The sequence below is a fragment of the Lynx rufus genome, unplaced genomic scaffold (assembly GCF_022079265.1).
Source record: "Lynx rufus isolate CCGP_SWC_20201006 ecotype Redwood Valley unplaced genomic scaffold, mLynRuf1.p SCAF_13, whole genome shotgun sequence".
Classification (NCBI taxonomy): domain Eukaryota; kingdom Metazoa; phylum Chordata; class Mammalia; order Carnivora; family Felidae; genus Lynx; species Lynx rufus.
Genome location: NW_025814827.1, coordinates 3,918,720 through 3,944,834, shown reverse-complemented (window position 1 = coordinate 3,944,834; position 26,115 = coordinate 3,918,720). Strand labels below are relative to the sequence as shown.

At 40.2% G+C, this 26,115-nt stretch overlaps 1 protein-coding gene across 2 annotated transcripts in view; it reads left to right on the top strand.

Annotated features, from left to right (window-relative positions):
• The first annotated feature begins 8,108 nt into the window (after positions 1-8,108).
• The window catches only part of REC114 (REC114 meiotic recombination protein), a 108,371-nt gene continuing 90,364 nt past the window's right edge, over positions 8,109-26,115 (top strand). For both annotated transcript variants that reach the window (XM_047074835.1, XM_047074834.1), the window contains exon 1: positions 8,109-8,267. In XM_047074835.1, the coding sequence (XP_046930791.1) occupies positions 8,109-8,267 (159 nt within the window). The remainder of the gene's footprint in view (positions 8,268-26,115) is intronic.

The window sequence follows — 26,115 nt, the reverse complement described above, 5'->3', positions numbered from 1 at the left end:
TTATGCTGATTAAAAAGCCAAACGGGAAAGGCCAAACATTGTATTATTCCATTTATATGAAATATCCACAACAGGCAAATCCATTGAGACAGAAAGCAGATTGGTGGTTTCTAGGATATGGGGGAGGGGGAAATGGGAAGTGACTACTAAGAGGTATGGGATTTCCTCCTGGGTAATGAAGATGTTCCAGAACTAGACAGTGGTGGTTGTTGCACAACATTGTAAATGTGCTAAATGCTGCTGAATTGTGTGCTTTAAAAGGGTTAAACTCATAGGGGCGCCTGGGTGGCTCCGATGGTTAAGCATCTGATTCTTGGTTTTGGCTCACAGTTTGTGAGTTGGAGGCCTGTAGGTTGGGCTCCATGCTAATAGCACGGAGCCTGCTTGGGATTCTCTCTCTCTCCCTCTCTCTCTGCCCCTCCTCTGCTCACACTCGCTCTCTCTCTCAGAATAAAATAAACTTTTAAGAAAATAAACAAAATGGTTAAATGTGAATTTTAGCACAAGACACCTTACTTACTGCCCACTTTCCTAACTGCTCCTGTTGGACAGCATCACCCTTTCTCTTTCTCGCACCTTCAGTGAGCATCTTTCACATTATATTGCAAGTTGTTTGTCTTTGTGTCTGTCCCACCACCAGACCATAAGCACTGGCAGGAGGGGAGTGTGTCCTATTCAAATTGTTTCCCTGTCACCTTGCTTGGTGTCTGGCACAGAGTAAGCCCAACAAATACTTGCTGAATAAATGAAGGAACAAATTAGTTCCGCTCTTGTGACCACCGAGAAAAAAAATTCACTCTTCCTCTAGGTCTCTCAGTTTATTGTTACAGTTATCCCCCCTGGAGAAAGGATTTTCATTCGGAAAACACATTGTGGGGCACGCGCTGAAGCCTTTTGTCTGAGGAAACAGGGCAAACAGCCCTGACCATTCCCCGGGGGAGTGGGGGGTGGGGAGTGGGGGCTGAGGGGGTGGCTACAACTTTGTCCTCCCAGTCTCCGCCAGTCCCCAGTCCTCACCTAGCGTCTGCTGGAGGTGCAGTCCCAATGGCTGCAGGCTCAATTACTCAAAATATTCCCAACAACTAAGTGCAGAGATGCTTCTGCTGAGTCACCCTTCAGCACAAAGCGTTTTTTACTATGATGCTCTCATCTGTCCTCTGGGGTGTAAATTGCAAATATCGCAGCCTCACTCTACAGAGTGGGTTTAAACGACTTCTCCTGGCTTAGGCAACAAATGGTGAATAAACAATGTATCAGATTGGAAGAGACTTCAAGGGGCGCATTCTGTCTCTGCTCCTATATTTGACTCCATATTTGTGGGCTTTGGGGTTACACATTTCCTGACGATACCAGCTATCCGATTAAGATTTTGAGATATAAAAATGTCTTCCTTGGCTTTGGCTACAATTTTCTTTATGACATGGCCAAAGATGTTTCTTCTTGTTCCAGCTCATGCGGAGATAAGGGTGGGGAAAAGTCATTAACCATTTCCCTCGTGTTTGCCCTTTATAGCCTCAAAGTGACTTTTAAACGATCCCTCTCACTCTCTCATATTAGAATTTGCAATCCTTGGGGCGCCTGGGTGGCTCAGTTACTTGAGCTTCAACTTTGGCTCAGGTCATGATCTCATGGTTAGGTTTGTGAGTTTGAGCCCCACAGGGGCTTGCTGCTGTTAGCACAGAGCCTGCTTCAGATCCTCTGTCTTCCTCTCTCTGCCCCTCTCCCTGCTCTCACTCTCTCAAAAATAAATAAAAAGCATTTTTTAAAAATTTGCAATCCTTTCATAAAAAAAAATTTAAGAATCTACCATGTGCCAGAAACTCTCGATTCCGACATAAGTAAAATATAATCCCTCTCTTCGAGGTATGAGTTCATTAGCCTTTCTTGAGGATTTGCTCCAAGTTCCTATTTCTGACTCTAACCCAGCTTTGCAAAATGTACCCCCAAATTTACCAGCTGGTAAACATTTTTGACTACCCTACTATTCTCTGTGCTTTTTTTTTAAAATATTTGTTTATTTTTGAGAGAGACAAAATGAGAGTGGGGGAGGCACAGAGAGAGAGGGAGACACAGAATCCGAAGCAGGCTCCAGGCTCCGAGCTGTCAGTATAGAACCCTACGCAGGGTTCAAACTTACAGACCGGCTGACATCATGAGCTAAGCTGAAGTTGGATGCTTAACCAACTGAGCCACCCAGGCGCCCTCTCTTTGCTTTTAATAAGTGGATAAAGTCACTATTAATCTCTCTTCGTGTTGTTGCAAATGCTCAGCAACCTCTGGACAGGTTGGGATTGTCTGTGTCTAGTCACACTGAAATCTCTTCAGTTATCTCAAATGGAGCAGTTAGTTTTTGCATGTGAAAGATACAGAGTAGACACTTGAAAATAATTGCTTTCTAGCAGTGAGTGTAGAGTTCCATGGAAACATGCCCTTCTTACATAGCATCCCCAGGTCTGACATCATGGCTTTTCTGGGAAACCCCACAGCCATCGACAGTGCCCTGCAGTTCTCAATCACGCTGTGTGGTTCCCAGAGCTGTTGTAAAGGGACATGGCAGGCAGAATAAAGGTGCTTATTTCTCTATCATCCAGGACATAGACCCAAGGAGGCTGAAGCCACCATTTCCTTTGCTTCATTTCCTTTGGGGTCCCTGGTCTGCTTTGAGAGGGATGTACTGGAATTCTGAAGCCAGCCCTACAGCCTGCTCCAACAATGATGCTGACTGCTAATGCAGCCAGTATTTCTCTGTCATTCATACTACCTGCAAAATGGAGTTGAACAGTAAAAGGATTTGGGATAAAAAATGTTCAATGAAATTAACAAACTTTTTTTTTTTACTTTAGGTGCTAGGTTTTTGGTTTTTATTTCATTTTTGTAAAAAACTGGTAATAGCCTCTGAAAAGGGAGGGAGAGGTGCTAACTCATAGTCACCTGTCATTCATTAGTCCTGACCACAAATGCTGTTGTTCTGTTACTGGTGGTCAGCTTGACGTTGGCGGGTCTGCTTTGGATATGAGAGTGACTTCTTTCTCCTCTTACTGCCTCCTGTACTATCTTCTTGTATGCAACTATATTGTAGAAAATACATGAAGGCGGGGGACCTGTCTGTCTTGTTTGTCACTGTCTTAGTTTGGGTTCCCTCAGAAGCAGACCTTGGGACAAAGATTCCTGAAAGTAATTTATCTGAGAGGCAATTCCAGGAAACAGTGGTTGGGGAGGAAGACAGGAGAGGGAGACCGGGAAGGGAAGCTAGCCAAAAACAGAAACATTATGAAGAAAGTTACAGCTTGGGTAACTGGAGCCTAATCCCATGAGTGAACTCTGGAAAACAGGGTATTACACAAATCTCAAAGTTATCCCACCTGAGGAGTGAAGAGATTGGGGTATTTATATGCCAATTTCCAACAGTCCTTGGTAAAAGGTTGTTCCTATCTAACATAAATTACGTATCTGCATAAAAAAAAACCAACCTTAAGTCCTACTTCATTTCCTCCAAACAATTTAGGGCCATATGCCTAGATGTAAAAGTTGGAACCATAAAATTTCTAGAAGAAAACATAGGAAAGCATGTGAACAACCTTAGGGTATGCAAAGATTTCTTAGGACATACAAAGCACTAAAGAAAAAAAAGCACCTGAAAGATTAATAAATTGTTTCCATTCAGAATTAAATAATTCTGCTCTTTGAAAAACATTATGAAGAGCATGAAAAGACAAATCACAGCACGGGAAAAATATTTTCAACACATATATCCGACAAAAGACTTATATCCAGACTATGTAAAGAACTCTTACAAATGAATAACGGCAAATGATTTGAACAGACACTTCATAAAATAAGATATGCAAATGGCCAGTAAGCCATTGGAAATGGGCTGAATATTATTTATCATCAGGGAGATGCAAATTAAAACTACAATGAGACGTCACTATATATCCACTAGAGTTGCTGAACTAAAAGGACTTGACATAGCAAAGGTCAGCGAGGACAACTGGACCTCTCATATTTTGCTATTAAGGAGTGTGAATTGTACAAGCACCCCTTCACAAACTCTTTGGCAGTTTTTTTTTTTTAGCTTATTTATTATTTGAGAGAGAGAGAGAGAGTGAGGAAGGGGCAGAGAGAGAGGGAGAGAGAATCCCAAGCAGGCTCTGCACTGTCAGCAGAGCTGGATGTACAGCTTGATCTCAGAAACTGTGAAATCATGACCTGAGCCGAAATCAAGAGTCAGACTCTTAACTGACTGAGCCACCCAGGCTGCCCCTCATTGGCAGTTTTGTATATGATAAAAATACATCTCCCTAGAATACAGCAATTTCACTCCTAGGCATATATTGAATATAAGTGGCAGCACATATCTCCAAAAAAGACTGGTACAAAAAATATTCCTAACAGCTTTAAAAAAACACCAAAAACGGGGCAGCTGGGTGGCTCAGTCGGTTAAGCGGCCGACTTCGGCTCAGGTCACGATCTCGTGGTCCACAAGTTCTAGCCCCACGTCGGGCTCTGTGCTCACAGCCAGAGCCTGGAGCCTGCTTTGGATTCTGGGTATGCCCCCCTCTCTCTGCCCCTCCCCACTCGTGCTCTGTCTCACTCTGTCTCTCAAAAATAAATAAATGTTAAAAAATAATAATAAAAAATAAAAGAGCACCAAAAACAACCCAAATGACCATCAACAGGTGAAGAACAAATTACAACATAATCATACAATAGAATGCTATTTAGCACTAAAAAGGAGTGGATTACTGATACACATAACAACACGGGATGAAGGTAAAAGACAAATTTATGCTGACCAAAGGAAGCACATATAAAAGGGTACATTCTGTATGATTTCATGTATGTTAAGTCCAGGAACAGGAAAGCCAAGCCTTAGTGATAAAAAACAGACCAACAGTTGCTCTTGGGAGTTGGAGATTGACAAGAACAAGGCACTCCTAAGAGAACTTGGGGCTTTTGGAAATGTTTTATATCTTTTTTTTGGATGGTGATTATACGAGTGTAGGTGCCCAGACTTCCTTAATTGAACATGTAAGATCTGTGCTTTCATTGTATAAAATTGTACCTCAATAAATATTATAGATCTATCTTTAAGAAAGAAAATACAATGACCATTAAAAATATGGAGTAATTTGCTCAGTGTTCTGCACCCCCTCCCCAACTCCCTCCACCCTCTTGCTAGACTGTAAGCTTCAGGAGGGTAGAAGCCATACCTGGTTTGTTCTCTACTGTATCCCCAGCACCTAGCACAGCATCTGGGACCTTTTGAATGCTCGAGTCGCATTTGTTAATATCATAAGTTTTTAAGAGCCTCTGTGCATTGTGGTGTGGCTTTCTCATATCTCCCTTTGCAGACATGATCTGTTCTTGGCAGACACTGGTGGCCCCAGAAGCTCAAGCACAGGTGCATTGTCTAGGAAGGGAGCTTGCAGGTGGGAACCCAGCAGGGCCCTGGGTGTCCTTGGGCACTGACAGGGTCCCAACTGTGAGCACCATCTGCTCCTGTGAAGGGTGTCTGACAGCATCCACAGCCCTGGACCTGGAAGGTGAGTGCCTCTGAGACCGAATGTCAGGCTCCCATTCTCATCCTCCTGCCTACAGGGAGCCCACAGAAAGTCACTTTAACCCTGCAAATAGAAAGCACCAACATGTGTACTGCTTTGTAACTTACCAAGTATTTTCCCTCATATGATCTTATTTTATCCTTCCTGTGGCCCTGTATTTGCTAACCCTATTTTACAGAGAGGTTAAGTGACTTCCCCAAGGTCACACAGCTGGCAAGTGGTGGAACTGGGATTCCAACCAAATTTCTAACTATTCACTACTACATTAAATGCAGTAGTGCTGTGTCATTTGAGGATCTTCAGAAACAGTTTCTGAAATCTGACCCTTTCAAGCTCTACTGGCTAATGGAAAGATAAGTAACATATATCCTTTGCCTTGAATGCAATTTATTCTGTATGCCCCCCCAAAATCAGCCTGCCTTAGACCACCATTATAACAGTGTCACTCCCCTACACACACGTTCCAAGCTGCTTATCACCTACCAAGTAAAATTCACTCTCCTAAGCTGCTGTTCAGTGCCCTTTGGCCCAACTCAACTTTGTGGCTTCATCTTCCTTAAAACACCTTGCGCTCTAGCTGGTTATGTCACTATCTTCACCCCTGAAACTTTGCTCCTCAACTTGCCCTCCAGTTTCTTCTGTCTTCCCTTGGGAAAATTTCTCACCCTTCAAGTTCACACTGAAATGCCACTGCCATTCTTCATGGTTTGTACCTTTCACGTGGCAGTAGCTATCAGGTATCATGGGTACCTCTCACCTTTCTTATAAGATGCTGAGGTCCTAGAAGGCTAGATGCATGCCTTAACCATTTCTGTAAACAAAGGGTGACTAGACACACTGTGGGTATTTAATCGGTGCTTTGAAGGATGAATAAGTTACCACCTTTCCAACCATTGTCTATCCACTTACTACCCTTTGACATTCAGTTTTAAAAATTATATGTGGGGCACCTGGGTGGCTCAGTCTGTTGAGTGTCCGACCTCAGCTCAGGTCATGATCTCTCACCGTTTGTGAGTTCGAGTTCCACATCAGGCTCTGTCTGTGCTGACAGTTTGGAGCCTGGAGACTGCTTCAGATTTTGTGTGTGTGTGTCTCTCTCTCTCTCTCTCAAAAATAAATAAACATTAAGGGGCGCCTGGGTGGCTCAGTCGGTTAAGCGTCCGACTTCGGCTCAGGTCACGATCTCGCGGTATGTGAGTTCGAGCCCCGCGTCGGGCTCTGTGCTGACTGCTCAGAGCCTGGAGCCTGTTTCCGATTCTGTGTCTCCCTCTCTCTCTGACCCTCCCCCATTCATGCTCTGTCTCTCTCTGTCTCAAAAATAAATAAACGTTAAAAAAAATTAAAAAAAAAAATTACTTGCACCGGGCACCTGGGTGGCTCAGTTGGCTGAGCGACTGACTTCGGCTCAGGTCATGATCTCGGGGTTTGTAGATTAAAGCGTCATACCAGGCTCTGTGCTGACAACTCAGAGACTGGAGTCTGCTTCAGATTCTGTCTCTGGCTTTCTGCCCCTCCCCCGCTTGCTCTCTCTCTCTCTCTCTCTCTCTCTCTCTTAAATATAAATAAATGTTAAAAAATTATTTGCATTATAACTCTATTTTATGTGTTTGGTTAACATAGTCTCCATCCTCTGTATACTCTGCTTCTGACTTGACACAGACTCGGTGACTACCTAAAATCTTGGCAAGTGGGGTGGACACTTGGGAGAGATTGTGGAGACCACAGTTTTGCTCTGGTTGTGTAACCCTGGGCAAATCGCTTTGACCCTCAGGGCCTTATTTTGCCTCCCATCTATTCAATGGGGGGCAATAATCTCTTTTTTGCTTAATTCACAAGGTTGTTGGGAGGGCAAATGAAATAACAGATGTAGAAGTGCTTTGTCAACGACTCTAAATCACCCAGACCTGTCATTTAGTTGCACCTGCTGTTTGATTGAGGCACATCTTTTATTGCCTGCAGCATGCTACCTATTTGCTTCTCTCTTTTGGAGAGAACTTAAGGGTCTGGAGGGAGTAGGTCCACAGAACGAGGAGAAAATAGCCTTACTTCCTGAACGGCGGGTGGAATTGATGCTGTGTTGTGATGGGTTTGGGGTGGGCAGGGACACTGTCATCCGAAAGGCTGCTGTGAGTAAGGGAAATATACTTGTCCACGCAGCCTCAGTCAGCGGGCCTAGTCTCAGCGCGTAGAAGTTACAGGGAGTCCGCCAGCTTTGGGAAATGTCCCAGTCTGAGGGGCTGGACCGTGACACGGGCGGCCTGAGGGAAGGTGAGGGCCTCAAGGATGTAGAGGAGAGGCCAACTGCTATCTCCTAGCGTCCCAGCCCCTCCTCAAGGTGGAAGTTACTATCTCCACTTTGGCAAGGAAGAGGAGAAGGTCACAAGAGTTCAGGTGCCCACAGCCTCAGAAGCATGCAGGAGTCTTCGGGCCCGTCCATTGGCTTCCACTAGTGGGGGAGGTGGGCTTTGGACCGTCTCGCTTCCTGATTGGTTGGCTGCGCAGATTGGCAGGTGCCCGCCTGCAGTGCACGTCGGGAAGCTGAACATGGCGGAGGCGGGAAAAGAGCCTGCAGGCCTCGCGTTCCCGGGAGGAGGTGCCACCCAATGGCCTCTGCAGCGGTATGGACGCTTCATGCCCTCAGGCACCGGAGAGCCTCCTGGTCCTGGTCAGGGCGCGGGGACAGCCTCTTCCCTCACATGGAAGGTGAGGCCTGAGGGAGGGAAAAGCCGCGAGGCGCTCACTCCCGTGGGGTAGGTGGGGGAGGGAGGGTAGACCGTGGCCAGATGCCACGCAGGGTTCAGTCCTCGAATGCCATGCAGGCAGGAGGAGGGGACACCGCGGGACTGACAGGAATGGCTACAGCTAACAGAAAAAAAAAAAATCTATGTAATATCTCATGTTTGGACCCAATACATTCTCAAAATAATTATGCAAGGGAGTAGTCATATATTTAATATAGATTTACTGAGCGTCAATTATGTGTTAGATTTTATTCAGGGTGATGGGACTATATCATCAGTGAACAAGATCGAAATGGTCCCTACCCTCATTTATGTTTCCAGTCTAGCGGAGGACACAGTATTTATCCAAATAACTTCGTAATTATTAGACCGGTTCCATACCCCTTATGTGGAAGCAATGGTTGAATAGCCCATAACCAAGTTGTCACGCTACAGGCAGTCAAGCACTCCCACAGAAGAAGGACTAAATTTCAATCCTTGCTTTGCCACTGAATTTCTGTGACCTTGGTTAAGTTATGGATCCCCTCTGTACCTTATTTAACTTACCTTAAAATAGAGATAGTAATAGTAACCACTTCATAAGGCTGTTGTGAGCATTGAATAAGTCAACATATATACATTACTTAAATCAGTGCCTTATACATTTATAGAAGGGTTTGCTATTATTATTTTCTGTTGTGGTGGTGGTATGTTTGGTATATTTTAACGCCAAGCGTTGCTAATCATTCAGTTCCTTTCGATCTGGTTTGACTTAGTTGTGGACCCTGAAGTTTTGGATTGTGCCTGTGCATGTGTATGGTAGTGTGATTTGGGTAGCAATGGGTAGGAAAAGAGTAAAAGAACAGATATTTCAGGTAGAGTTTGCAGCAAATGCAAAGGCCCTACACCTGGAAAACCTCAGCATGTATAATGTATGGAGAAAAGAAGAAGGCTGGTATTTAGAGGACAAAGGGAATGATAGCATGAGGTGAGATTGTCTGGAGAGGTATACAGGTGCCTTGCGAACATTATCCTAAAACAAGCTGGAAGGCACTGAAGGGTTTTAAGTGGGAGAATCTTCATATTTGAAAGATCATTGGCCGAAGTCTGAAGACAGAATTGAAGGGGAATAGGAGTAGATTCAGGAAGATCACTTAGAATGCCATTGCAGCAGGCAGGTGATGATGACTAGAGTGGGAGGGGGTGTTGGAGAGGATGACAGTGAGGTTGGGGAAATGGCATATTGAAACTATATTTTGGAGGCCAACATGATAGGATTTGGAGCTTGATTGGGTAGGAGTGGTGAGAGTAAAGGACTTCTGGGCTTCTAGCAGGAGCAACTGGGTAAATGGTAAAGGAATCGAGAACATTGGAGGAGGAACAGTGAGAGAAAGATCCAAGGCTTCAGTTTTGGATGTATTGAGTTTAAATGTGTTTATGAAACATTCATATGGAGATGTTGAGTAGGTAGTTGGATATACTGGTGTAGGAGAAAGATCTGGGTTGGAGATGTAAATATGTTATCAGGCTGAAGGTGGGTCAACAGCATGAAGATGGTATTTATAGTTACGAGATTACATGAAATTCCAGGACCAAGTCCCAAGATAGTCCAACATTTGTAGGTCAGGTAGAGTAGACAGAGTCCCTAAAGAAGACTGACAAGGGGCAGGGAGTTGGGAGGCACCCAGGAGAAAGCAGGTCTATCAAAGCTACAGAAAGTTGTTTTAAGAGGGAGAGAACAGTGAACTTTGTTGAATGATGCTGCAAAGTAGAGAAAAATGATAACAAAGGGATGTCTGTTGGATTTAGCAACATGAAGGTCCTTATGGTCTTTACTAAGAGAAGTTTCAGTGGAGTGAAGTGGATGCAGTGGGTTGAAGAGTGACAGGTAGGTGAGGGAGTGGAGCTAACATTCCTAGATCATTCTTCTGAGAGAGTTGGCTGTGGATGAGAGTAGAGATGGGGCATAATGAATTGTTCGCCAAATTTTTGAATATTATAGCTAGGGACACTACTTAAAGCTTGAAATCAATATATCTAGGGCCATAAAAAGGGAGTTCAATACTTAGTTGTACTCTTGTAGAATGCTGTCTATATTCTGGAAAATTATATAGGCTACAAATGCAAAAAGGCATGAGTAAAGTTAAATAGAAGGATGACTGATCTATAATTGTGTCTTATAAAAAACCTGGGCATGTTTGAGGACATATTTAATTTCTGAGATTGCCCGTAACATTCCTTCACACCTTCTCTTAACACCCCTTCAAACTCTTTCTCCCAAGGCATCCGTGTTGGGTGCGTTGGCTCAGATGTACACGGGTAACTCTTGGATTCTTATTCTGCAGCCCAGAGGCCATGGACATTTGGCTATTGTAAGGAGTTCATTGTTATTGCAGTTATTTTTCCCTTCTTTTTGCAAAGCTCTTCATAATTGCTTATGAGGAATGGCACTTTTCAACAGTTCTCAAATGTTTGGCATAAAGCCACAGCTCCAGTGACAAGAGATGAAGTTGGCTTTTGCAGTGCTTTTGAAAACTGAACATTTGTACCTTCCTTTGAATCTGTGCTGAAGCATCCTACCTGCTGTGATCAGTTTCAGCCTAGGTCTGTCATTTTTCTTTTTGGAAAAGTGAAAGAGAAAACAAGATTTGTTCTATTTTATGTGCACTGTGACTATTGTGTAATAGTAATAATAAAAGATGAGCCATCTAAAGAACTGTACTAAGTCCCATGTGAATTTCTTATTTTAAAACTATGTGGTACCTGCAGTAAAAAATATGTGTTAGGTAAAGCATAAAAATATATTATTGTGGAGGATAGAATCATTCTGGTCGTCTTTTCCCTAGGGAACTTTCTCCCCCCCCCCCCCCCCCCCCCCAGGGAACTTTCAAGTTCAACCTTGGTTGAAATTATTTTGAATTTTTCATTTTTTTCTGAAATTATGGGGGGAACTGATCTGGTATTGTTCTATATAGTTGTTTAATTACACAGAAGATTTTGTCACAGTGGCCACATGCTAATGCTCACAAAAATGTTGACTCAAGAAAATATGGATAGTACAGCAAGTCTTCTAAGACTTGAAATCATGGTTGAGAGGGGAGGTCAAGTCTGAGACATAAATATATAGAGAACATCTAATATATGTATATCAATTGGATTTGTCTGAATTAAATATTCTTTAAAAAAATTTTTTTTTTTTAATTTTGAGGGTGGGCAGGGGCAAAGAAGGGGGAGAGAGAGAATCCCAAGCAGGCTCTGCACTATCAGCACAGAGCCCCATGCAGCTCAAACTCACAAACCAGACCGTGAGATCATGACCTGAGCTGAAACCAAGAGTCAGTCGCTCAACCGACTGAGCCACCCAGGCGCCCCTGAATTGAATTATTCTTGATGAAGAGTTACTATCTGGAGATAAGTCAATCAGTGTTTGGAAGCAAATAAACTTTTTGTAATACTGTTAAAAAAAAAAGTATGGAAAAAGATCAAGAATTTAAAACTTTGCTATTCAGGTTTCATTGTGCATAAAATCACTTGGGGGAGGGGGTGCCTAGGTGGCTCAGTCGGTTAAGCATCCAACTTCAGGTCATTCAGGGTTCATGGATTCCAGCCCCATATCGGGCTCTGTGCTGACAGCTAAGAGCCTGGAGCCTGGTTCGGATTCTGTATCTCCTTCTGTCTCTGCTCCTTCCCCACTCGTGCTCTCTCTCTGTCTCTCAAAAATAAATAAACGTTAAAAAAAAAAAAACTCACTTGGGGATTCTTTTTTAATGCACATTTGACTCAGTAGGTCTGGTATGCAGAATAAAATTCTGTAGTTGTAACAAGTTTCCAGGTGATGCTGATGCTCTGGTTATAGAACCACACTTGGAGAGGCAAGGGTTTAGAAGACCTTGAATGAAATGGGCAACCATACAGTAAAATTAATAAAATGAATTTATGGAGTTATGAAGTAAGGCAAGTAGATTCATAATGAAAGTGCAGATGTTTTGTTAATAGGGTTAATATTTAAGCCATCTGTCATTTAAGTGGAATGAGCAAATGAAATACAAACTTGAACTTGATTTTATTTTATTTTTTTATTTAAAAATTTTTTTTAACGTTTATTTATTTTTGAGACAGAGAGAGACAGAGCATGAACAGAGGAGGGGCAGAGAGAGAGGGAGACACAGAATCTGAAACAGGCTCCAGGCTCTGAGCTGTCCGTACAGAGCCCAACGCGGGGCTCGAACTCACGGACTGTGAGATCATGACCTGAGCCAAAGTCAGACACTCAGCCGACCAAGCCACCCAGGCGCCCCATTGAACTTGATTTTAAATCCTTACATCTGTTAGCCCAAGCCTTTCTGAAAAGATTATGACAGTAACAGATTGGTCCATTTTGTGTATTTTACGTCTGAATATAATTTGTTCTACTAATTTCAGAATAATTTTGAAAGGTGGTGTTAATTGTAGTTTCCTTTTAAATTAAAGTTTTATCACGTTTTTCAGATTTCAGGATTTCTTAGACATGCCCTAATTGGTTGAACCTGACAATTTCTTATTTTTTCCCTTTCAAAGGGAAAAAAAATCAACCTTTAATTTTTATAGGAGGAACTTAAAATAATTGCCCTACTTAGAAATTAAGAAACAGAATATGAAGTTTGTACTTGAGATGAACTACGAAATGCGGATTCAACATAAAATATACTTAAGGTCCTTTCTATAGTGGTCTTTTTTTTTTTTTTTCCATTGTATTCCTAGTGCCTAGATACTAACTAGCATATGATAGTTCCTCAGTAAATGTTTGAGTGTATGCTAATTTTTCTAAACTTTCCTTATGATGATGTGATAATTATGACATGATAGCTACTGTTTATTCAGTGTTTACTTTGGTATATTTCTTATAGAAGCCCTATGAAGCAAATATTATCATACCATTTTATAGATAAGTAAGCCAAAATTCAGAGAGGTTCAGTGGCTTGCCCAGGAACAGAGATAAGAGTTTATTCAGAGTCTGGTTTTTCTGCCTCCAAAGCTTGTGCTTTTAACCACTATGCTGTTTGTCTTTGAAGAGTTAATATTTCATATGGGTAATAACAGTTCAATTATGTAGATGAGGGATTTTTGAGATTAACACACAGGGTGAAAATGATAAAAATGACAGGTTTTTTTTTTTTTTAAGGAAAATTTAAGATTCAGTAAAACCCCAAGAAAACTATTTTTAAAATAGCAAAGTAGTAGTTCTTCTTTACATGACTGGTAATTTTTGATTGGATGCTTGATGTTGTGAATTTTACCCTGTTGGATGCAGGATATTTTTGTATTCCTATAAATATTCTTGACTTTTCTGGGATAAGTTATCTGGAAACAGTTTGATCCTTTCAGGTCTTGCTTTAAAGCTTTGTCAGGTGGGACCAGAGCAGCATTTGATCTAGGGCTAATTTTTTCCTCACACCTGAGGCAAAACTCTTCGGACTATCCTACCCAATGAGAAATTATGAGGGTTTTCACCTGAGGTGATGAGAACAGGCACTATCCCCTGCCCTATGTGAGGTCTCTGGATTGTTCTCTTAAATCCTTTCAGGTGTTTTTTTGCCCAGCCTCACACACACACATACATGCTGAAGAGTTGAGTCTCTGCAGGCATTGGGAGTTCTTTCTCTGGTATTCTGTCCTGTGAACTGTAGCCACACTGTCCTTCCTGCACTCACAGCTCTATTCCCTCAACTCAGGAACACCTCACCTGGTTCTGCCTGGGCCCCTCATCTTTCTACTTTGGCCTGGAAACTTTCTCCAGGCAGTTGTAAGGCTCCCCTTTGTTTCCTGTTATTTCTCAGGAATCATGTTTTTTATTACCTAATATCCAGTGTCTTGAAAACTGTTGTGTCCTCTAATTTGCCCTGGTTTTTTTTAGTTGTTTCAGGCAGGAAGGTAAATTCGGTCCCTGTTATTTTGTTGGCCAGAAATCGTGGGTCATTTGATTTGGTTCCACTTTGTCATTCTCCACTTCAGTTCATCAATTCAACAAAATATTATTAAATTATCTACTGGGTACTTAGCATTTAGTGAGGCACTGGAGAGGCTATGGAGCTGTCCTTATGTTTCATCATGATCTTTTTTTTTTTTTTTAGCGTTTATTTATTTTTGAGAGAGAGAGTACATGCCAGTGGGGGAGGGACAGAGAGAGAGGGAGACGGAAGATCTAAAGCAGGCCCCAACACAGACAGCAGAGAGCCTGAGTGGGGCCCGAACCCATGAGCTGTGAGATATGACCTGATCCGAAGTTGAAGTCAGATGCTTAACAGACTAAGCCACCCAGGCGCCCCTCTTCACGCTCTTAAAATAACAGAGCATGAAGCACAGGATAACAAGGATGGGTAGCGCCTGATCATAGAGCAGTGTTTCTCAAGGTGTAACGGGCACATTGCTTTCAACAGTGTCTTGGGGTACGTGCTGAAAATGCAGTTTTGTGGTTCCTGTGCTAGACCTAATGAACCAGTCTCTGGGGGTGATGCTCCAGGTTATGTTTATGTACTGCAATCCATTCTCATGCTCCAATTCTGAAGGAAGGGTGGGGAAGAAGGAATAACTGACAAAGTAATTGATACCATATAGCTGTTTACAATTTGTAGAGTATTTTCGTAAACCTCTTCCAATTCTCACAGCTTTTTAGATCTGTCTTACTACCATTTTATAGAAGAAGTTGAGGCCTGCCCAGGTTAAATGGCTTGCCAGAGGTTTTACGTAGGAAGTAGAAGAATTCGTTCTAAAACTCAAGTCTTAATACAAGCCAGTCCTCATTCTGTTATACACTGCTGCTTCCTACATTGGTATTTTCTCTTAATGTAGATGTAGGAATATCATTGAGAGTTATTCTTTCATGCAGCTTGCTTTTTTTAAAGAGTTAACAGTTATGTTTTGTATTAATTAGAATTGATATTGACTCTGAGTAACAAAATATAAAATAACAGTGGATTAAATGAGATGAAAGTTTATTATTCTCCACATAAAAGTTCAGGGCTGGTATGACACTCCACAGTGTTAGGAACTGAGGAGCCTGTTTTGTTCCTCTACCCCGTGTGGCCATGGTCAAATAGTCCAAGATAGAATTGATACTCCAGACAGCTTGGTGGAGAAAGGGATCAAGAAGTTAAAGGATATACACATGCTGTCTCTTAAGGAGGATTTCCCATAAGCTGCCACATGATACTACCTCCTACGGCACAGTGGCCAGGACTTGGACCTGAGGCCATCGTAACTGCATGGGCAGCTGGCATATGTAGTCTGTATTCCACAAGATCATGTGTCCAGCTAAAACCCAGCAGTTCTATTACCATGTAGAAAGGAAAATGGATATTAGAGAATAGCTAGAAGTCTGCCACACACTCTTCTCTTCTGAATCTGGAGACTGCTAAAAGATGAAGGCTTATTCCTAGGTTCCCTGGTTGGAACTCAAAGGCATTTTCTAATAACAATAGCAATAACCAAAAAAAAAAAAAAACCCCTGTTATTTAGTGCATAATTGCTGTGTGGCAATAGGTATGTATCATTACTTGTTTGTTTGTTTGTTTTTGCTCTGGGTGTTATGTTGTTGTAATTGTTTTTATTGTTACTGTTAACACTTAGCATTTCTATGAAACAGCAAAAACACTGAATTTTATAGTTTGGTAATGGATATGTAGCAAGATCACTTTCATTAGCATATATACTCTACTAGTTTGTTGAAATAATTTATGAGGCACTTTAGCTACCAAGAGGGAAGCAGCTGATAGCCTACTTAGCAGTTTTGCATGTTTTTCATATTTTGTAATGCATAAATTCCTTAGGGCCAATATATACAACTGTGACACTTTCTGAGGGGCCTCAAAAGCAGGAAAAAAAAAAAAAACCCTTAAGTACATAATTTGTCACATCTGAAGAGTAATGCTGTTTTAACCTTTCAACTAAGTATATTTGAAATATTTTTCTATATTTTCATACATTTCTTTTAACTGTTTTCTTTTTAACTTTAGTGTTATAGTGCAGTCTTGCACAAATACATGCATATAAAATATTAGAATATAAAAATATGCATGTATCTGATTTAACCAATGTATAAACTGTGCCTGAAAAACCAGCTTGTAATAGATAGGCTCTATATCTTAGTGCATCCTATTGTATTGATGTCAAAACACCACAATAGACAGAGGTCATGTTGATGTAAACCTCCCCCCCCCAGTTTTATTGAGATATAATTGACATATAACGTTAAGTTTTTGATACACAACATAATGATTTGAAATATGTAAATATTGTGAAATGATTACCACAGTAAGTTTAGTTAACATCTGTAACCTTACATAGTTATACATTTTTTTCCTTGTGATGAGAAGTTTTAAGATCTACCCCCAGCAGTTTTCAAATATATAATCCAGTATTGTTAGCTATAGTCATCATGTTGTATATTGTATCCCCAGAACTTATAAGTGGAAGCCTGTACCTTTTGACCACTTTCACCTATTTTGCCCGCCTCTATTCTCCACCAATCTGTTTTCTGTTTCTATGAGTTTGGCTTTTTTTTTTTTAGATTTCACATGTAGGTAAGGTCATGCAGTATTTAACCTTCTGTGTCTGGCTTATTTTACTTAGCATAATGCCCTCAAGTTTCATCCATATTGCTTCAAATGGCAGGATTTCCTTCTTTTTCATGGCTGAATAATACTTCATTGTGTATGTATAAGTCTCAAATTATCTTTATCCTTTCATCTGTCTCTTGACCCTTAGATTGTTTTCATGTCTTGGCTATTGTAAATAATGGTGCAGGAAACATGGAGGTGCAGATATCTCCTTAAGGTAGTGATTTCATTTTCTTCAGATATATACCCAGAAGTGGATTTGCTAGATGATGCGGTAGTTCTTTTAATGTTTTTTTTTTTTTTTTGAGGAACCTCTGTACTGTTCTCCTTCATAGTTATACGAATTTACATTCCCACCAACAGTGTACAAGGGTTTCCTTTTTTCTTTTTTTTTTTTTAAAGGTTTTTAATTTTTTTTTTCAATGTTTTTATTTATTTTTGGGACAGAGAGAGACAGAGCATGAACGGGGGAGGGTCAGAGAGAGAGGGAGACACAGAATCGGAAACAGGCTCCAGGCTCCGAGCCATCAGCCCAGAGCCTGACGCGGGGCTCGAACTCCCGGACCGCGAGATCGTGACCTGGCTGAAGTCGGACGCTCAACCGACTGCGCCACCCAGGCGCCCCGAGTTTCCTTTTTTCCATATCCTTGCCAGCACTTGTTATCTCATGTCTTTTTTATAATAGCCATTCTAACACATCTGAGGTGATAACATATTGTGGTTTTGATTTATATTTCCCTGATGGTTAGTGATATTGAGCCCTATATCATATACCTTTTGAACATCTTTGGGAAAGTGTCTTTTCAAGTCCTTTGCGCATTTAAAAATTGGATTATGTGCTTTTTTGCTATTGAGTTATATGAGCTGCTTGTATATTTTGGATGTTAACCCTTTGTTAGATATGTGGTTTGCAAATATTTTGCCTTATCCATTGGTTGTCTTTTCATTTTGTTAATCGTTTCTTTTTTTATGCAGAAACTTGTTAGTTTGATGTAGTCTACTTGTTTATTTTTGCTTTTGTTTCTTGTGCTTTAGTTGTCATATCCAAAAAAAATCATTACCTAGACCGGTGTCAAAGAGCTGTTTCCCTGTGTTTTCTTCTAGAAGTTTTATGGTTTCAGGTCCTACAGTTAAGTTTTCAATCCCTTTTGAGTTAATTTTTGTGAGTGATGCAAGATGGGGTGCTAGTTTCATTTTTTTGCATGTGAATATCCAGTTTTCCCAGCACCGTTTATTGAAGAAACTGTCTTTTCTCCATTGAGTATTCTTGGATCCCTTGTCAAATATTACTTGTCTGTATATGCATGGGTTTATTTCTAGGTTCTCCATTCTGTTCCATTGGTCTATGTGTCTGTTTTTGTGCCAATACCGTGCATACTTTTTTTGATGACCTAAATCTTAAGCCACATTTAGGTTAGAAACTAAAAAGAAGAGAAGATGTGAACAGGATAAACGTTCTCTCTGACAAATTAAAATTAATGTCTTTTTCTCTGATGACTTGGTCATTAGAGATAACATTTTTCTTTGAGCTTTCCATATTGTGCTAATGTGAACATTTCAGTAAAATGCTAAATCATCACTCATTAAAAATATTTCCCAAGAACCAGAAATAAGTAATTTCTTTTCTCAGATGCCTGGATTATACTAGGCATTATGATATTTGGAATTTGTAGAGTTAGGACACTGCATGTAGTATTCCTGTGCTTTGTAGTAAGCTAAATGCTTTCCTTAACCATAATTCTACCTATTCAACAAAGAAAATGGAAGGCTCTTATAAAACTTTTTGTTATAAAGAAATTCAAACATAATCAAAGATAGATAAAAAAAGTATAGTAAACTCACATGTATGTATCACCAGCTTCAATAGTTATCAACTCATGACCAATCTGGTTTCATCTATATCCTGTGTCCACTGGGTTATTTTGAAGGAAATCTCAGACAGCATACCATTTTATCGATTATTTCAATTACCTCTAAAAGATAAGGGACCAGGGGCGCCTGGGTGGCTTGGTTGGTTAAGCATCCGACTTCGGCTCAGGTCATGATCTCACGGTCCGTGAGTTCAAGCCCCGCGTCGGGCTCTGTGCTGACAGCTCAGAGCCTGGAGCCTGTTTCAGATTCTTTGTCTCCCTCTCTCTCTGCCCCTCCCCTGTTCATTCTCTGTCTCTCTCTGTCTCAAAAATAAATAAACGTTAAAAAAATTTTTTTTTTTAAATAAAAGATAAGGGACCAGTTTTTGCTTTATTTTTTTTTTTAGAGAGAGAGAAAGTGTGTGCACATGTGCACATGCAAATGAGCAGGGGAGGGGCAGAGAGAAGGAGAAGGAGAGAGCATCTCAAGCAGGCTCTGTGCTATTGGTGCAGAGCCAGACACAGGCTGGATCTCACAAATCATGAGATTGTGACCTGAGCTGAAATCAAGAGTCCCGACAGTCCGACACTTAACTGACTGAGCCACCCAGGTGCCCCTGGATGCTGACTTTTCTTTCTTTCTTTTTCTTTCTTTCTTTTTTTTTCTTTCTTTCTTCCTTTCTTTCTTTTCTTTCTTCCTTCCTCTTTCTGTCTGTCTGTCTTTCTTTCTTTCTTTCAAAATGTTTATTTACTTATTTTGAGAGAGACAGAGAGTGTATGCACACACATGTGAGTGGGGGAGGGGCAGAGAGGGGAGAGAGAATATCCCAAGCAGGTTCTGTACTGTCAGCATGGAGCCTGATGTGGAGTTCAGACTCACGAACAATGAGATCATGACCCTAGCCAAAACCAAGAAGAGTTGGATGCTTAACCAACTGAGCCACCCAGGCACCCCTGGATGCTGATTTTTAATAACTGCTCAAGGTGGGGTGCCTGGGCGGCTCAGTTAGTTAAGTGTCTGATTTTGGCTCAGGTCATGATCCCGTGGTTTGTGGGTTTGAGCCCTGTGCTGGGCAGAGCCTGGAGCCTGCTTTGGATTCTGTTGCTCTTCCTCTCTCTGCCCCTCCCCTGCTCATGCTTTGTCTTTCTCTCTCTGTTTCTCAATGATAAATAAACGTTAAAAAAATTAATAACTGCTCAAGGAAAGGTAATTGGTATTTGGTTTGGATTTGGGAAGGAAAGACTGTAAGGATGCAAGCTACCGTTTTTCCTAACTCCTTAGAAACTTCTAATTAGACAATTTCAGAATGTATGAGCATACTTTTAAGATCTTTTAGATGAAGGATTACAACAAATATTTGAAAAATAGTATTATATACCCAGATATTTGTGTAACCCTCTCATGCCTTCAAGTCTTTGCTCAAGCCTCACCTTCTCATGATGCCTACTGTGACCACATATTGCCCTGTCTTTTCACTCCTATTCTCTTGACCCTGCTTTACTATTTCCCTACCTCCTAGCACTTTCTGATATACTAGATTATTTATTTATTTATTATGTTAAGTGATGTGCCTAGAGCATTTGACACCCAGAGTGGATAATTTTTTTTTAACATTTTTTATTTATTTTTGAGAGAGAGAGGGAGAGAGAGAGACAGACAGACACTGAGCATGAGCAGGGGAGGGGCAGATAGAGAGGGAGACACAGAATCTGAAGTAGACTCCAGGCTCTGAGCTGTCATCACAGAGCCTGAGGTGGGGCTTAAACTCATGAACCACGAGATCATGACCTGAGCTGAAGTTAGATGCTTAACTGACTGAACCACCCAGGCGCCCCTGGAGTGGATAACTTTTTTTTTTAATGTTTATTTATTTTTGAGAGAGGACAGAGCACAAGTGGGGGAGGGGGTAGAGAGAGAAGAAGACACAGAATCTGAAGCAGGTTCCCGGCTCCGAGCTGTCAGCCCAGAGCCCGATGCGGGGCTCAAACCCATGAACCACGGGATCATGACCTGAGCTGAAGTCGGATGCTTAACAGACTGAGCCACCCAGGTGCCCCTGGAGTGGATAATTTTTTAACACTCCACTCCCCTAAATGATGACATTATTTTCATAAAATTTTCACAAATGAAATTGTTCATTTATTTTGTAGATAGTAAATTTTTCTATTGAGCTTCATTATTATACTCATGGCAGTAAAATCAATGAGAAAAGGGAAATACACATTATAGTATAAGACAGGAAAAAAGCATAACTCCTTAGCCAATTGTTTTTACATCTTGTTAACTGAACTTTGATTCTTTGGTTATTAGAGGCTGATACTTTATGTAATTAATCACCCACAAACTAACAAGTGATTAAAAAACCTGAATCTCCAATGGTACAATCTAAGCAACTAATGATAAAATTGCTGTTTTGTTCTCCTTTTTGTTCTTTAGTTTGGAAACATTTAATAATTTAAAATGTTAAAGTTATTATTAAAGTTTAGTAAAATACTTTTAGTGTGAGCTAAAATTTACACTTCAACAAAATGTTCCATCTTGTCAGTTGCACTTACAATTTTTTAAAACACACTTTTAAACACAAATCTAAATACCAAGAGGTCCCAGATTTTGAGTAACTTAAATCCGTTTTTTTGTCTTTACAATCAGTGTGCTATCATTGTTTATTTTGAATCTAGTTTAAATGCAGAAGGACATAGTACCACAGGTTTGAAGTAAACTGCATCCTAAGAAAGAGTTGGAGACAAGAACTTTGCATTAAACAAGCTTGAAGTATTTCAAATCTTTGTGAGCTATTCTTGAAACAAATGTATGTGGTTAAGTCTGCATTTAAGTGGGCCAACGTTCTAACTGGGAGTTTTCCAAATGAATGCGTAAAAGACCAAGTTTATTAAAGAATAAGTAATAACAATATGATAATTTGAAGCTTACATATGTGTTATTTAAACTTAGCAGTAATTGTAGCAGTTGTTTGGAACTAAGACCAACAAAAGACTTTTTTCAGGGAGTATTTTCTCAGTGACATTGATTAGAATTGTGGGCTTGTGGTGGTAGTAAAAAGCAGAGTGCTTGTTAGTCAGTTTGACTATTGTTTATAAATTCTTGACAAAGCATTCCCTTATTGCCTGAACCAGGATTGACTGCTCTCAACATCCCACCCTTAGAGTGCCACTAATTATACTTGTTTATTGTAGTCTCTACCCTTGCCCAGCATCCCATCCCACATTAGCTCCATGAGGCCAACTAATATTTTGTTCAGTGATGTATCGCATCTTTCAAAAAAAAAAAAAAAAACACGCTTGACATCTAGTAGGTGCTCAATAAATATTTGTTGAATGAACAAATGAATGAATGAAGCTCAAGGTCAGGGACATTCCTTGCCATGTTTTTTTTTTTTCTTTCCTAAATATTTATAAAAGAAATAGGTGTATGGTGGGTAGTACTTTGTTAATGTTAACCTAGTGAAATGCTTGATATATGGTGTTTTTAATCTCTACAGAAGAGTTTAGAATTTTTATTACTGCTATAACAAATTGCCACAAACTTAGTGGCTTATGACAACTCAAACTTATTCTTTTATAGTTCTCGTGGTCAAAATAGGTCTTATGGGGCTAAAATCAAGGTGTCGGCAGGGCTGCATTCTTTCTGGAGGCTCTAGGGGAGAACTTTTTCTTTCCTGTTCCAGCCTCTCGTGGCTACCTGAATTCCTTGCCTTGTACTACCTTCCATCTTCCAAAGCCATCAATCACATTTCCTTCTCTGACTCTTCTGCCTCCTCTTTCCTTTATAAGAACTCTTGTGATTATATTGGGCCCCCCTGGACAATCCAGGCGCTCTCTCATCTCAAGATCCTTAACTTGAATTGCCTCTGCAGAGTCTCCTTTGCCACATAAGAAAGCATAATCATAGGTTCTAGAGATTAAGACATGGAAATCTTTGAGGGGCCATTATTCTGCCTGCCTCAGCATTGTACCAATACTAGATGTTCCTATCCGTGAACAAAATGTCTCACTCCATAGATTTACATGTTCTTAAATTTCTGTCAATTTTCAGTGTGCAGGTCTTTCACTTTTCCTCATATTTATCCCTAAGTATTTCATATTTTTGATGCTGTGATAAATGTTGATATTTTTAAAATTTCAAATTCTTTTTTATTAAAGTTTATTTATTTTGAGAGAGAGAGAGTGTGTGCGCATGTGCAGGAGGGGCAGAGAGAATATCCCAAGTAGGCTCCACGCTGTCAGCATGGAGTCTAGCATGGGGCTCAAATGAATGAACCATGAGATCATGACCTGAGCCAAAATCAAGAGCTGGGCACTTAACTGACTGAGCCACACAAGTGCCCCTAAAATTTCAAGTTCTAATTGTTCTTTACTAGTTTGTATACATTTAGTTTTCCTTTATTGCTCTTGTATCCTGTAACCTTTCTAGAATTCATTTATTCTAGGAAAATCAATTGGACTTTCTACATAAGTGATCCTGTTGTTTGTGAATTAAGACAGTTTTACTTCTTTCTTTACAATCTGGGTGTTTTATTTCTTTTTCTTGCCTGATTGCAATTGTTAGAACCTCCAGGACAGTGTTGAATAGGAGTAGTGAGAGCTAATGTTGTTTGTCTTGTTCTTTATCTTAGAGAGAAAGCTTTTAGTCTTTCACTCTTAAGTATGATGTTAACTGTAGGTTTTTCATAGATGCCCTTTGTCAGCTCTAGGAAATTCCTTCTATACCTGGTTTGCTGAGTTTTTAAATCAGGAATGGATGTTAGATTTTGTCAGATGCCTTTTCTGTATTCTGTCATTATTGAGGTGATCATATGGTTTTTCTTTTTGAGTTTGTTAAAATGGTGAATTACATTCATTTCAAAATACTTCCTAATTTCCCTTTTAATTTCTTATTTGCTCATGGGTTATTTAGAAATATACTACGTAGTTTCAAAATATTTGGGGATTTTTTTCAGAGATTTTTCTGTTATTGATTTCTAGTTTAATTGTGCTCAGAGAACATACTTATAAATTCACCAAGACTTGTTTTATGGCCCAGAATTTTGTCTGTCTTGGTAAATGCTTTCTGTACACTTGAGAAGAATGTGTATTTTTGCTGGTATTGGGTGAAGTATTCTATAAATATCAACTGGGTTATGTTGGATGATAGTGTTGTTCAAGTCTACTATATACATTTGCTGATTTTCTATGTACTTGTTCTATCAATTTTTGAGAGAGGGGTATTGACATCTCTGAATGTAATTGTGGATTTGTCTGTATCCCCCTACAGTTCTATCAATTATTGCTTCATGTATTTTTAAGCTTTGTTATCGGAGACACAAATGTTTAGGATAATTATGTCTCTTGATTAACCTACTCCTTTATCAATAAAAATGAAATGACCTTCTCTATACTTTTTGATACTCTTGCCTAATGTTAATATAGATACTTCAGTTTTCTTTTGACTAGTATTCGCATGATATTATATTTTCCCCACTCTTTTGTTTTTAACCTGTTCATGTTTTTATATTTAAAATGTGGGGTGCCTGGGTGGCTCAGTCGGTTAAGCGTCCAACTTCGGCTCAAGTCATGATCTCCTATTTCGTGGGTTCGAGCCCTTCATTGGGATCTGTGCTGACAGCTCAGAGCCTGGAGCCTGCTTCGGATTCTATGTCTCCCTCTCTCTCTACCCCTCCCCTGCTCGTGCTCTGTCTATCTGTCTCTCTCTCTCAAAAATAGAAACACTTTTTCTTGAAATTTTAGATTCTTCTTTTATTTATTTTTCTCATTCTGGTTTTTTTCTTCATTTAATTTTTTATTTAATTTTTTATTTTAACTTACATCCAAGTTAGCATATAGTGCAACAATGATTTCAGGAGTAGATTCCTTAATGCCCCTTGCCCATTTAGCCCATCCCCCTGCCCACAACCCCTCCAGCAACCCTCTGTTTGCTCTCCATATTTAAGAGTCTTTTATGTTTTTGTCCCCCTCCCTGTTTTTATATTATTTTTGCTTCCCTTCCCTTATGTTCATCTGTTTTGTATCTTAAAGTCCTCATATGAGTGAAGTCATGTGATATTTGTCTTTCTCTGACTAATTTCGCTTAGCATAATACCCTCTAGTTCCATCCACGTAGTTGCAAATGGCAAGATTTCATTCTTTTTGATTGCTGAGTGGTACTCCATTGTATATACATATATGTATATATACCACGTCTTCTTTATCCATTCATCCATTGATGGACATTTGGGCTCTTTCCATAGTTTGGCTATTGTTGATAGTGCTGCTATAAACATTGGGGTGCATGGGCCCCTTAGAAACAGCATACCTGTATCCCTTGGATAAATACCTATTAGTGCAATTGCTGGGTTGTAGGGTGGTTCTATTTTTAATTTTTTGAGGAACCTCCATACTATTTTCCAGAGTGGCTGCACCAGCTTGCATTCCTACCAGCAGTGCAAAAGAGATCCTCTTTCTCCTCATCCTCGCCAACATCTGTTGTTGCCTGAGTTGTTAATGTTAACCATTCTGACAGGTATAAGGTAGTATCTCATTGTGGTTTTGATTTGTTTTTCCCTGATGATGAGTAATGTTGAGCATTTTTTCATGTTTTGGTTGGCCATCTGGATGTCTTCTTTGGAGAAGTGTCTATTCATGTCTTTTGCCCATTTCTTCACTGGATTATTTGTTTTTTGGGTATTGAGTTTGATAAGTTCTTTATAGATTTTTGGATACTAACCCTTTATCTGCTATGTCATTTGCAAATATCTTCTCCCATTCCATTGGTTGCCTTTTAGTTTTGCTGATTGTTTCCGTCGCTGTGCAGAAGCTTTTTATTTTGATGAGGTCCCAGTAGTTCATTTTTGCTTTTGTTTCTCTTGCCTCCAGGGACATGTTGAGTAACAAGTTGCTGTAGCCAAGGTCAAAGAGATTTTTGCCTGCTTTCTCCTCGAGGATTTTGATGGCTTCCTGTCTTACATTTAGGTCTTTCATCCATTTTGAATTTTTTTGTGTGTATGGTGTAAGAAAGTGGTCCAGGTTCATTTTTCTGCATGTCGCTGTCCAGTTTTCCCAGCACCACTTGCTGAAGAGACTGTCTTTATTCCATTGGATATTTTTTCCTGCTTTGTCAAAGGTTAGTTGGCCATACGTTTGTGGGTCCATTTCTGAGTTCTCTATTCTGTCACGTTGATCGAGTGTCTGTTCTTGTGCCGGTACCATACTGTCTTGATGATTACAGCTTTGTAATACAGCTTGAAGTCTAGGATTGTGATGCTTCCTGCTTTGGTTTTCTTTTTCAAGATTGCTTTGGCTATTCGGGGTCTTTTGTGGTTCCATACAAATTTTAGGATTGTTTGTTCTAGCTCTGTGAAGAATGCTAGTGTTATTTTGATACGTATTGCAT